The sequence below is a fragment of the Alligator mississippiensis genome, chromosome 2 (assembly GCF_030867095.1).
Source record: "Alligator mississippiensis isolate rAllMis1 chromosome 2, rAllMis1, whole genome shotgun sequence".
NCBI classification, from domain to species: domain Eukaryota; kingdom Metazoa; phylum Chordata; order Crocodylia; family Alligatoridae; genus Alligator; species Alligator mississippiensis.
In genome coordinates this window covers 304,276,780-304,290,357 of record NC_081825.1, presented here as the reverse complement: position 1 = coordinate 304,290,357, position 13,578 = coordinate 304,276,780, and the positions used below count along the sequence as shown (strand labels likewise).

General features: G+C 45.2%; 1 protein-coding gene across 2 annotated transcripts in view; it reads left to right on the top strand.

Annotated features, from left to right (window-relative positions):
* The first annotated feature begins 4,488 nt into the window (after nt 1-4,488).
* The window catches only part of NEMF (nuclear export mediator factor), a 31,181-nt gene continuing 22,091 nt past the window's right edge, over nt 4,489-13,578 (top strand). Inside the window, exons 1-11 of one of the 2 annotated variants that reach the window (XM_059723432.1) lie at nt 4,489-4,605; nt 4,798-4,866; nt 6,279-6,381; nt 6,867-6,992; nt 7,086-7,234; nt 7,477-7,544; nt 7,917-8,003; nt 9,701-9,777; nt 12,178-12,248; nt 12,339-12,414; nt 13,456-13,518. In XM_059723432.1, the coding sequence (XP_059579415.1) occupies nt 4,547-4,605; nt 4,798-4,866; nt 6,279-6,381; nt 6,867-6,992; nt 7,086-7,234; nt 7,477-7,544; nt 7,917-8,003; nt 9,701-9,777; nt 12,178-12,248; nt 12,339-12,414; nt 13,456-13,518 (948 nt within the window). In that variant the 5' untranslated portion in view covers nt 4,489-4,546. Of the gene's footprint in view, nt 4,606-4,797; nt 4,867-6,278; nt 6,382-6,866; nt 6,993-7,085; nt 7,235-7,476; nt 7,545-7,916; nt 8,004-9,700; nt 9,778-12,177; nt 12,249-12,338; nt 12,415-13,455; nt 13,519-13,578 lie in introns of those variants that run through there. The other variant, XM_014601318.3, reaches the window with a different exon arrangement.

The window sequence follows — 13,578 nt, the reverse complement described above, 5'->3', positions numbered from 1 at the left end:
CATCCAGTGCGTCCTTGTGTTTACAATGCGCTGAACTAAACCTCTGGAGCCCCGACCTCTCTTGATCTGAATACAGGTGCCAATGAAACGCTGTACTTAAGCACGCACCTAGCAGTAAGCATATAAGGAACAATCTCCCCTGCTCAGCAAAGCGTACTTGACCCTTGACTCATATCCCAGTAGGTTCTGTTCATTATAAACTCTTGCAAGGTGGATGGACAAGAGCTCTTATAATTTTGCATTTTTTTTTAGCAGAGCAAACATTGCAATGGGAGTATATCTCTTATACAGAACAAAAATGGCACAAGCTCAGTTTGTATGTTCTTTGCAGGACATCTTTGAGCTAAGAGCCATTCTAACTTGGGTAACCAAGTTTCAAACAGAAAGCCTGAGAATCATCCTAATCTTTTATTCCAGCTTCTACATCCCCTGTTAGCACTTCCCATTACCAACAAGAACATATGTTCTCCCACTCCTGAAGCCAGATAAAGAGGAACCGGTGCAGGCTCTATTAACTTGTTAGCCTTTAGGGTCCAGTGCATCAACTGTTAAACAAGGACAGCAAGTCATGGAGTTACGCCGCAAGGGTTTCCACTTCCTGATGTATAATTTTGTGCATGTTTGTGTGTTCTGTCTAGTTACCTATGTAAGGGAAAAAGACTGCGGGCTGATTCAAGGAAATAGTCATGTGTCAAGTTAGTACATGACAAATTAATTGCAAGAATAATTTAAAACAGTAAGAAAATACCCAAAAATCTTTGCAGATGGAAATGTACCTTTTTATGTGATTATATCTCTTTGAATATGTCAATAAAACAATGTATTTAGCTTTGACATAACTTACTTAAGACCAAGACAAGAAGCTACCAACAGTACTAAGTGGCTGTGGGCTCAAAGGTAAAGTGTCATTGTGGATCAAAAAATGCCTAGTAGACAGAAGGCAAAGTGTTAGATTTAAGGTTAGGTGTTTGCCAGGATGAAAGCTAACTAGATGTAGGGTTGTTTAAATATATTTATAAATAATCTGGAAAAGGGGCAGTTCTGAAAGTAGCAGATGACAAGACCAGATTGGTTTGTGAGGGATGGCAGAGACATGGGCACAAACTAGGGGAACAGGCAATGCAAAGGCAACTGAGATCCAGTAATGATGACCTGATGATCTCTAAGGTCCCTTCCAGCCCCTAACAACTATGAAATTATGAAACTATGTGCACATCAAAATGAAAAGAAAAATGTTCATACAGCTTGCTGGGTTCTCAACTAATTATGTCAACTCAGAAAAACATTTGGTGTTCATAGCAGACAACTCAATAGAGGCCTCTGTCCGATGCACAGTTTGCAGTCAAATATGTTCGGATGCAAAAGGAATGGAATACAGCTGAGGTGACTGACCTGCGTCATGCATGCCACAAGTAACATGGGCAGCCTCCATGTGTGGCATGCAGCAGACACGCTGCAGAAGGGACAGGTAACACAGCGGCAGATAGGGCAGGGAGCAGACAACAGAGTAGGAGATTAGACCAGGAGCACAGGGCCAGAAGCAGAAAGCAGAGCAGCAGATCAGGCAAGGGAAGGGGTTCCAGGTGGTACCCCAGGAGGGCGTGAGGTTAATTTGTGATACTACCAAAAAGGTTGGCTCCCACTGAAATACACTGAATATCATGATGGCCTTAGATAAATCAATGATGTCGCTACATTTGCCTCTTGTGCATAATACTGCAGAGGTCCAGAGAAGTATGGTGGGGCAAATCAAGGGCCTGCAAATACTGCGCCCCCCAGATAGCTCAGTCCCAGCAAGAGAGCAGGGCCCTGGGTGTTTTGGGGCACACTCACCCCACACTGATGCAGGGGGCACGTGCCTGCCTGGCTTCCCTTCCAGCACAAGGGACAAGCCTGGTGCTCACACCAAGCAAGTCAGCAGACACCTGGGTTTCCCAATGGGATCCTGCTGTGAGGGTGTCTCCAGTGATGTGAGGGAGGTGGACCAGGGTGTGTGGGGTGGACATGCCTGGAAGAAACAGCTGTGCCAGACCTGGCTGCTGAGAAACACTTGCCAGGCCGTCGTTCTGCTGCACCCCAGGTAAGAGCCACGGGAGCAGATTCCTCCTTCTCCAGCCCGAGCCCCAGGGGAGCTCTGCCCTGCCTGGCTCCTGTGCAGACCAACACCTCTGGCTAGGCTACTCCATCAGCTGAAGGGCCCAGGACAAGTCATCGCCGATCCCCACCATGCATGCAAGAAATACCCATGCATAGGGTGACATATACAAAAAAGAGGACACCCGTCGGGGGTAGGTACCTCCCCCCTGCCCTGCCACAACCCCAGCACCTGGACAGCTTCCCCCAGCGCTGGCAGGCACCCAGCCCCTTGCACACCCGTCCCCCCTCACACACTCCTGCCACGCACACACACATATACACCATAGCCCCCGGACAGTCCCCAAGCCCTGGCTCTCCAAGCCCGTCCCCCCTAGACTTACCTGCATCCAGCTGCCGAGGCTGCTCCCCTCTGCCTGGCTGCATGTTGGCCACATGCACATGTGCACACAGACGCACATGTGCCCACTGCCTCCAATTCATCTCCCCCCTGCTCTCACCAGCGGAGCAAAGCAAAATCCCAGACATTGGTTCAGATTTTTAAAAAACCCACCCGGACGGAGATTGGAGGGTCCAAAAAGACGACATGCCCTGGAAAACCCAGACGTACGATAACCCTCCCCATGCACGGCCTTGCTAACGGTCTCCCTTCTCCCCCAGCCTCTCCTACCAGTCGCATCCTGGCCAATCCCTCCTGTTGCTGGAGCGGAGGAGCAGCCCTCAGGGAGATGCGGGAGTTGAAGCGGGGACCTGAGGATCAGCATCAGTCCCTGAAGAAGCCTGGCCCAGGGCTGTGGCACTGCGACAGGCCAACCTGTTTCTCCGTCCAGCCCCGGTGCTCCCGTTTCCTGCTAGTCGATACCAGCACGTGCTGAGAGCACTTCTCACCAGAGAGCTCACGTGTCTCTCGTCCCCTCAAAGCCAAGGAGAAGCCAGCGCTCCTGGAGATGCTCCATGACGTGTGTCACCACCGTCTTCTGCAACCAGGCAGGTATCTCGGTGCCTCGGCCCCTTTTACGCTCCCCTGCCTAGAGGGTCAGGGCTGTCCCTGTGGGAGCAGCAGCAGGAGCGGTGGCCACAGGAGTGAAGAATGAAGATTAATCAACTTCTCCTTTGTTCGCTGGCTGGAAGGAGGAGGAGGATGTATTCATTTTTGGGGTGAGTCTCCTCAGCCAGGACAGGTGAGACTCTTTCTCCAACTTATTCTCATGCTTCAAGGTGTAAAGGATACAAACTTGTGCCTTTTGCCTCTTTTGTTAGGAGCCGACTTGCTAAACCCCTGGTAGCTACGTAACATAAGCAGTGCCCCAGACGGCTGCTGTAGGAGGGTGCTTACATTTCTCTGTCACTTTTTGGTGGTGGAGAAGAGGCGAGGCCACAGGCTCACACCTGAGCTTTGGCCCCTTTGGGGGAAGAGGCAGGTACGTGAGTCGGATGGCAGCAAGGCCCGGCGTGCGGCAAGGGCGATTATTGACGGGATTGTAACTGCGCCTTAATTGTGTGTCTGAGGGCGAGCACGAGACGTGCAGCTGTCCCCTCACTCCGTGTCAGCTTGCACAAGAGGCGGTGACCTCCGGCGGGCTGCAGTGTCGTCACGTTGCTACGTCACGTCACTGGCAAAGAAAGTTTGTTCTCTTGAGTTGCACACTCCCTGGTCTCGCCTGGGATCTTCTATGACTTCAGCAACTAAATGTGCAAAAGACAGTGGTCAAGTTTGCTGGGTGCATCTCGGTGCTGTCTGGGGGGGGGCATATTGTTTTCCAACTGGAAGTTTCCCTCAGCTGTTAAAAGAGACTGGAGTCACCCAAAGGGCCTGGCCCAGAGCCGAGCGCGGCACAGGCAGCCGCGCCGTGACGTAACGGGCGGCCCCGCCCCTCGGGGGGTGACGTCACGGCAGGCAGGCTCTAGTAGAGTGCGGGCGCGGAGCCGCTCGCCGGGCGCGGTGGCGCGCGCCTGTAATCCCGCGACTGGGAGGCGGAGGCCGGCGGATCGCTTGAGCTCAGGAGTTCTGGGCTGCAGTGCGCTATGCCGATCGGGTGTCCGCACTAAGTTCGGCATCAATATGGCGATCCCGGGGGAGCCGGGGGTCACCAGGTTGCCTAAGGAGGGGTGAACCGGCCCAGGTCGGAGACGGAGCAGGTCAAAACTCCCGTGCCGATCAGTAGTGGGACCGCACCTGTGAATAGCCCCTGCCGCCTAGCCTGGGCAACACAGTGGGACACGGTCTCTTTTGCCCCCCACCCCCCGCTCCATTGGGGGAGGGGGAGGGTTCTTTCTCTTTTTTTTTTTACACACTGCACGCGCGCGCCGGCAGGGGGCGCTGCGAGCTGGGCGGGAGCCGCGCGCAACGCGCTGCGGACCGCTGCGGCCGCCGTAAGGGGCGGGGCGGCGCATGCGCAGAGGCTGGGCAGTGCTCGGGGCTCCCGGCCGCCTCAGACCCGCCGCCGCCGCCATGAAGTCCCGCTTCAGCACCGTGGACCTGCGCGCCGTCCTGGCCGAGCTCAACGCCAGGTGCGCCCGCCCCCCCCCCGAGACAGTCCCCGCCCCACCCCTGAGACACCCCTTTCCTCTGACCCCCCCCCTCCCCCCGAGAGCCCCCTCCCCGTCCCCTCCCCGTGGCCTTTAATCGTTGCCGAGTCTGACCGTGCACGAAGGAGATCCTAGGCTCACACACGCCTCGTGGGTTGTGTTCTGTTTTAACAGCTTACTGGGGATGCGAGTGTACAACGTCTACGACGTGGATAACAAAACGTACCTTATCCGCCTGCAGAAGTAAGTGGTCTTAACGTTTCTTGACGCTCCGTATTTATTCAGACCTACAAACCGAGCGTAAGTATGGCGCGTCGTTAGCGGTACAGGCTTGTTTCCAGTGGGTGAGGCGCACGGTGCGGTGGTGGTTTTCTGCCTGGAAGAAGCCGTGTGGTTGTGGGAGGTCTTGGGAGCGTGGCAGGACAATCCTTGTGAAGAGGGGTGAAGACAAGTGAGATACAGATAATAACGAAAGAGCGCGTGCCTGGAATAAATAGCCTTTCTCGAGGAAACGCCAAGAGCATCGCGTGGGCTGAAACGGCCAACAGGTCTGACCAGGTTGCAAGTCTCCCGTGCTTGAGACTGGGGTTTATCCAGGTTGATCTGCTCCTGCCTCTTTCTAAATACTGCCTTTCCCTTTCCAACGCGCCAGGCCAGCTCCGCTGTGAGCAAGGAGAGCAGCCTTCTCACGATGACTTTCTTAAGAAGTGCGGTAATCCCAGATGTTGAAGTGATCTGTTTAGTTTTGTAAAATCAACCTTATACATGTAAAAACATACTTTGATTTTTTGTTCCCAACCTGGTCTTAATAGTATTTCTGCTCTGCTAATATTTTCACTCGTTCTTACGCATGGATGAAGGCACACAAGTATCTCTGGTACCTTCATGTTCAGCTCAAATGCCACCATAGATACTTCCTCAGGCCCAGAACACACCAAAAGGATCCAGACCGTGCCAGGACAAGAAATGCAAAACCTGCCAACACAGCTCCACCACCCCCACCCCCCCGCTATCACTACACCCCACAACAGAGCCATCAGCATCCCAGGATCTTACAGCTGCACCTCCAGGAATGTGATATACCTCCTCCAATGACCCAAATGCCCTGATGGAAGAGATGTAGGAGACCTGACAACAACTGCGCACTAGAACGAACGCACACTGGACACCTATCAAAGACAGAAATACCCAATTACCGGTGGGGGCACATTTCTCACAGGAGGGCCACTCTCTCTCCAATCTCTCAGTCCTGATCCTCAAGGGAAACTTACACAACACTTCCCAGAGACGAGCCTATGAGCTCCATTTCATCAACCTCCCGGATACGAGAGATCAGGGACTAAACATAGACATTGGATTTTTGACACATTATAATCTACCTGGCAACTGACTCCCCAGCCCAGCCCAGCCCCTGGCTTCTTCACTTGTCATCCCATCCAGGAAGAGCACACACTGACTGCTGCAGCTTCCTTAGCCTGACGAAGGGTTTTTGAACCCGAAAGCTTGCTTAATAACTATTCTCCAACTATTTGGGTTGGTCTAATAAAAGATATCAAATTCACCCAAGGAACCTTGTCTACCGTAGATATGTAGTTTCTGTAACAAACTGATGGCTTTTAAAGTGTTAAACAGCGATTCTTTTTTTTTCCCAACAGGCCAGAATGCAAGGCTACTCTTCTCCTTGAATCTGGTATACGGATTCACACAACAGAGTTTGAGTGGCCAAAGAATATAATGCCATCTGGCTTTTCAATGAAGGTATATTAACTTACTGTTTGCTTTATGAGAAGATTGGATATCAAAAGACTAACGCTTTGTATTCATTTTGCCAGCTAGTTTAGCAGGAGACCTGAGTGGGTCTCACTTCAGGGTGAGGGCCTTTTTCTCCTTACAATGACCCCAAATGATTCAACTGTTTTTGTTACTATAAGTGTGAGTGCATACCACCAAAAATGTTTCATTTCTTTCCATTTAAATTCATTAGTTTTCATGGGGATGAGTATAGCATAACTTGATTATCGGGTCAGAGTATGACTCGCTCATCTTTATAATACCAAGTTCTACAAGTTTAGCCATTCTTTCATTTATCTGTAGTCAGTGTGGTAAAGCTATTAAATCAATGTCACAGAAGGGGCAGTAGCTGAAGAAATATTTCACTGTAAAATACCATGAGTAGTTTTATTGTTTTACAGCTTCTTGTATATTTGCATGCATTTTAACATCCTCCTTTCCTCCTTTGGCAGTGTCGTAAGCATTTAAAGTCTCGAAGGCTTGTCAGTGTGAAACAGCTGGGCATTGACAGAATTGTGGATTTTCAGTTTGGAAGTGATGAAGCAGCCTATCACCTGATCATTGAGCTCTATGATAGGGTAAGTTGACAACTTTTTTTTTTTTTTTTAGAATAGTATGTTTTAATATGGACTTTAATCATGATTAATTTTTGACATTTTGTGCTATTTCAGGGAAACATTGTTCTAACAGACTACGAGTACACAATTTTAAACATCCTGAGGTTTCGCACAGATGAAGCAGATGATGTTAAATTTGCAGTCCGGGAACGGTACCCAGTGGACAGTGCTAAAGTACCTGCACCTTTACCTACTTTGGAACAGTAATTACATTATTTCTGTAACATCTGTACTGGAAACAAAGCAAAACCACTTCTAAATGTAAAAATAGTATATGTCTAAATAGTTTTTTTAAGCTTGTAGTATTTTTTAGGTGGGCAGGGTGCCTCACATACAGAACTGAAATTATTTGGTTTCTTTTTCTATCAGTAAAATGCCCCAAATTTATTAAGCCCTGCACATACATTGTTTGGGTTGGCAGCTGTCCTCTCTGTTTGTTTCCTAGGCTGACTGAAACAATATCAAATGCACCTAAAGGGGAACTGCTGAAAAGGGTCCTTAACCCACTTCTCCGTAAGTAAAATACTGTCACATACTTCATTTTGTAAAGGATGTGCATTCTTTTTTGACCAAAACAGAATAAATGTTTAAAACAATTTGAAAAACTCTACCAGAAGTTACGAGGCACTACTTTCCTTCTCTATAGATATCTCTTTTTTAAAAGACTAAATGTTTAATCTGAAACCTACCTCTCAAAGTTGTAGGAATGTATCTGGGATTCTTAAAAAAGCACTAGAGGGTGTAGGGCCTTCCCACACAGTGCTTATTGTGTTACTAAGGCCTAAAATTAAATGTCTTATTCAGGGTAGAAATTAATTTAGTCTTGATGTAGACTTCAGCCTGAACGTTAGATTAGCTTTCTCTAATTGCTTTCTCTCTTTATAGCTTATGGAGCAACACTCATTGAACACTGCCTTATAGAAATGGGATTTTCTGGTAGTGTCAAAATAGATCAACATATGGACAGTAAAGGTATGTGAACATGGAATATTTATAAAAATGAAAGCATAGCATATGGCCCGTGTATTCTCAAGTTATGAAATATCATTTCTAAAGAGGTACAAAGCCTTTTAATGCAGAAGTTCTGACTGCATAATTAAGCATTTATTTAACTTTTTCCAGTTTTGGGATGTCCCATATTCTCTTTATACCACATGAATTGTATGTGCCCTAATATTTTTCTATCCCTTTCACTCCGATTCTAAGTATTTATGGGTGTATGTAGACAAAATGGGGACCCTAAATTGAAGCAGCTTCAATTTAGGGCCCTTTAAACCCCCGTGTCATGCACACACTCAGAATTACTTGCCTCTTCGGCAGCAGGAAGGAGAGGGCAAGCTGCTGGTGGGCGGAGCTGTCTCTGGGTTGTCTGGGGTGGGGGTGCTTCCCTCCGTGGCAGCAGTGGCTCCCACCAGGCAGCACCCGGCTCAGGCAGCCCCAGGGGGCACCGCAGCTGCAGAGGGAAGCACCAGACCTCTGCGCAGCTCAGGCAGGCAGGGTCCAAGGGGGGGGGCAGGGAAAATGATCAGGCTTACTGTTGGTTAGGTTTTTTTTTTCCTTGGGTAGAGCCTGCCTTCCCAGGCTGCTGCCAGGCTGCCTCCAGGGGCTTCCTGCAGAGCCCCTGACCTGCTCAGAGCCCGGTGCTTCACTCTGCGACTATAGGGCAGCAAACTAAAACTCTTCGGAGGAGTTTTAGTTTGCTATGCCCCAAGTCGTTTAAGGCGTATTACGCTGCTGAATTTGCTACAGCGGCTAGAATTACTGCACAATACGCTGCCAACACATGCAAACATCAACACCATTAGAGTGGTGCAAAAGCATTTAACCCACTTTAAAGCGTCGTGCACACATACCCCTTGTTTTGTCTACACACAACCTATAGTAGCATCATGGAGGGTACAACTATTCTGGCATTGAAAAGATTAATAAAGGGCTTTTCATAAGAGAGCATTGTACAGAAGAGTTAGTGTCAGAATCCAGAAATCTTATATGGATTGAAATACAAGCTTGAGGATTTTGAATGTATGAAAAAGAGTTTTTTCTTACTCATTTGGAAAATGTAATTACAGATTGAGGTAATAAAGTCAGAATGAATGGTATTGTAGTTGTAATCGATATTTTTGGAAGGAGGGCTGTTTTATTATGTACATCTTTTATGAATAAAAATGATTTAATGCTTGCTTGTTACAGCGTTGTGTGATGTGGTAGTGGAGACATTTTAGCGATGATCTTTCAGAAATAACTATCTTAATCGTATACCCAGGCACAAACTGGCAACTTCCCTTACATATTCTGGTTCATTTGCAGTTGTTTGTGCCAGCACTTAAATATTTTGTGTGAAACTTTTTTTTTAACTGTGTTTATAATATATCTTTTTATGATAAAAAGACACAAATGCGGCTTGCTTTGAAATTGAACAGTTGTAGCTAATGCAAAGAATTGATAACTCAAGATAACTTAGTAAGATGAACTCTTTTTAAAAAACTTGATTATAAGATTGCTGCTTTAAGGGATTTTCACAGGGTAGGATACCTTCTAGAACTGACTGGATAGGTACATTGAAGAAAATTGCCCTGTACCTTTAACTAGAAATGCAGATCAGTCTCAAGCCTACAACTGCTGTTTAAGTAATACACTGTTTATTTTTAAAATACCCAATTTTTCTTTAGAAAATATTGAAAAGCTACTTGCTGCATTACAAAAGGCAGAAGAATACATGAAGATAACTGAAAACTTTAGTGGAAAGGTAAGTCTTCATAGAACCATGCAAATACAATGAAATCTGATCAGTTAGTCACGGGGATAACCTGTCACTGGTCTTTGGTACACCGAATCCCTACTAGAGTCGTATTGATTTGTTCACAAAGCACCGTGGCTGAAAAGTTACTGACCTGTGCCCTCAAGCTATCAGACACTCACAAACCATTGACTACTGTTCTGCTTTTCTTATCTTGGCAAGACGTAGACAGACTGAGGTAAATTAGCTGTGTTAGTCTGAAGTCGAGTAGAAAGCTGGGTAGATTTGCACTTTCTAGACTAACCAAAGTAGATACATAGCACAAGCTTTTGTGAGCAGAAACTCATTTCATGGAACGGTTGATTGTCTACATCTGACGTTATAAAATTATCTTATGTTTTGGACATGAGTGTGTGGGGGATATGACGCAGAGATCTTTGATTATTTTACACCATCATAATTAGATAGGTCTTATATAGTATTTCTGTACAGAGTGTTTTTGTAGTAGAAAAAGTGCACATTAAGTACTTATCTGTATAATCATGCTACTATATATAATAGACCTGAGTGCATACAGCTTGCACATGGAACTTTTGTAATATATTTTTTCATTATAAATTTTGAAAACAATTTTAGTGCGTCTTGATATGGCATGCAAACATTATCTCATGAAAAATTGAAGATGGCTAGCTACCAGTAATTAGTCATTTGTGAATAATTAATCATTATTACTAGTCTTCTTGGAGAGACTAATTAACCATATTTTACTAGATCAATTACATTTAAGAATTCTAAAATTAAACTCTGTAATAAGAGCTAATAATTCTAATTGGAAAGTGATGTACATGTATGCTGCTGTTGTTTCTGTGTTAAGTGCTTGTGCTATGTCTTTTATTAATGTTATGGTGTCATCTACTTATCTCTTTTTTCCTGTGGTCATAACTACCCTGCAAACTGTAATGCTTCTAGAAGTTCAAGTAAATTAGCCCATTATAAATTCCTTGCTGCCACAGCTAGATTGCTTCTGATATCTGAGCTGTCTTATTTGAAATTAGCTTAGGGTGTCTGCACAACATTGTAGACTACAGAGAGACAGATTGTTTTTCTCCAGATACTAACAGAGAATTCATAATGGACCGCTTGCCTTGCAGCTGTCAAATGAGTTAAGGGAATCAATTTAATGCATCTGCTGTCATTGTACTAAAGCATTTTTGCTGATTTTTTTTTTTTAACCTCTAAACTATTTCAAGGCTATCAAAATAATTTCTGTTAGCCTGCTGTTTGCTGAGAAATCAAAATTTAATGTCCTTGTCTTATGTCTTCAAGGTATTCATTTGTTGGTAAGCAACGTGACCATAATTTATTCTACGCTTAATACAATACATAATTAAGTCCTCATTAGAAAGATAGCCAGGTATGCATCTGTTTATTACAATAACAAGTCTTAAGCAAACTTTGAGCTTAGTTCACTCTCACTTCGATTTTAGTAGCCAAATTGAGTGACAGTCTAGCCAATCTTTTTCTTTCATGCTATCAGGGAACAGACTTAGAAAAACATATTTTCTTAATGCCTACATGGAAGAGACTCAGTCGTACCACAGAGTGAGCATTTTGATTCTGATTCACCATGTTTTGCATGCTAATCTAAGTTATGTTGTAGGGTGTAAATTTTGAAAATCTTCAATCTGTTGTTGAAATTCAGTATCCAGTCTGCAATGCAATGGAAAAAGAGCTAGAGATAGATGGGCAGAATTTTACATAATAATTCAGTTAAGCACATAAGTAGGGACCTACCAAAATCACGATTTTGCAGAAATCACGAAATACGACATTGGCCTCGAAAGTGAGCAATGTCTGCAAAATCTGTGCGGGGGGGTGGAGAAAAAAAAACTTACTGAAAATAAAATGCTGGCTCCCCAGAAGGAGCCAGCAGTCCTCACGACGCTGTCACCTGGCTGCACAGCCCACTGGGAGGGCAGGTCTGCCTGTACGAAGGGCAGCCCAAGATGGCTGCTGCTCCTCCCATTGGCAGCAAGGGGCAGGGCCAGATGACAGATAGCCCTCACAACCAATCAGCGGCAAGGGGTGGTGCAATGTGATAGCCCTTGTAGCCAGTCAGCAGCAAGGGGCAGGGCCACTAGGGCTTCAGCCATTCATAGGTATGGGAGCGCTCCGCCATGATCAGCCCATGAATATGGCAGCCGGCCCCGCAAAATCAGCCAGCTGCCTCCTCAAATTAGGCAGATCCCTACACATAAGATCTCGGTACTGAAGAAGTAAACATTTGAGACCAAACGCACTGGGAAACCAAATGTCTTTCACCTGTTCCTATCTTAGCCAGAGAGAGGAAGATACCTTTCTCGTGAAAACCAAATGAATGTGCATGGCTTTTTTAATTATTTTTTTTAGGGTTATATCATACAGAAAAGGGAAAAAAAGCCAAGCCTGGAACCAGATAAGCCTGTAGAAGAGATTCTCACGTAAGTATCTGATGTGTTACCTCCTTTTGCTACTAGTTTGCATACTATAAATTAGTTTTCAAGTGATACTATTAAATGCATATTTTGCAGATATGAGGAATTTCACCCTTTCTTGTTTTCTCAACATTCAAAATGTCCGTACCTGGAATTTGAATCATTTGATAAGGTACAGTGCTTTTGCTGATACTGTACTTAAGTGACTGGCTAGTATGGAAAAAGTTAAAGAAAATGTGGTGCAGAAACTTTTAATAAAAATATAGAGTCCTCAAAAGTAGTGACTAGATTCCATTTGATGGGTAAAATTACTTAAGCAGTAAGTATCCTATAAGTTATGGGGAGGGAGAGAAGCTAAATGAAATGCCGTGTGACGATAAGCTGACTCTGATGGTCCCAGTTTGTGTGTTATGTCTGGTGACTGAAATGCAGCTTGAGGCATTTGGTGCAAGACATGTTCTGAGCGCATTGTCATTCTTAACTTGTTTAAACAAATTTTGTTGGGGTAAAAATAGGAATTTTTAGATGATAGATTTATAGCTGAGGGTAATAGGAAAAGGTATGGTGATCTATAATTTAAAAACCACAAGCACATAGCACAGATTTCCAAAAATATGAACATTTTGCCCTTTTGGGTCCTTAGTTAAATACAGCGGAGTAAATGTGATCTCTAGTCCCCTTTTCATCCTCCTGCAGTTCTTCCCTTTTGCATTTTTTTCTTTTCCTTCATAGTATTGGTGATTTTTAGTAGCTTAAATACATCCAAAAATTATATGTTCAAAGCAGAGTTTCTGCCTGTTGGAGCCACTAAGTAAGAACTGGACTGGCTGTTATGTGCTTGATTTGGAGTTCATTTTGAACAATCAGTTCAGAGATGGCTGTAGCTGTAGTAGTTTCAAAGACTGCACAACCTTTGGGCTAAGGAACAGGTTCCCCTCCATTACCACATTGGTTGGTAATATGGAATTTAGGTTCATTTCAGCAAGGTCCCTAACTAGATGACTAGCTCCGCTCTTAAAACATGGGATGGGCATGAGTACTTTCTTGAACTGATGTCTTTGCTAGATGGAAAGAGCAGGGGAAGAAGCTTAGACCAGGAGAGTCAGGGTTCTGGTTTGCAGTTGCCTCCTCTGTGAACAAAATCTCCCTGGTCCTCTTAATTGTTCCTGATCCAGGTTATTGCACTCTTTGAGATCAGTTTCTTCTCTTGAAGGCAGTGGATGAATTTTATTCCAAACTAGAAGGCCAGAAGATTGACCTGAAAGCTTTGCAACAGGTATGGTCTCATTCAAAAATGGAACAGCTGATGTTACTCCTGCAGAACTCAGGATATTGG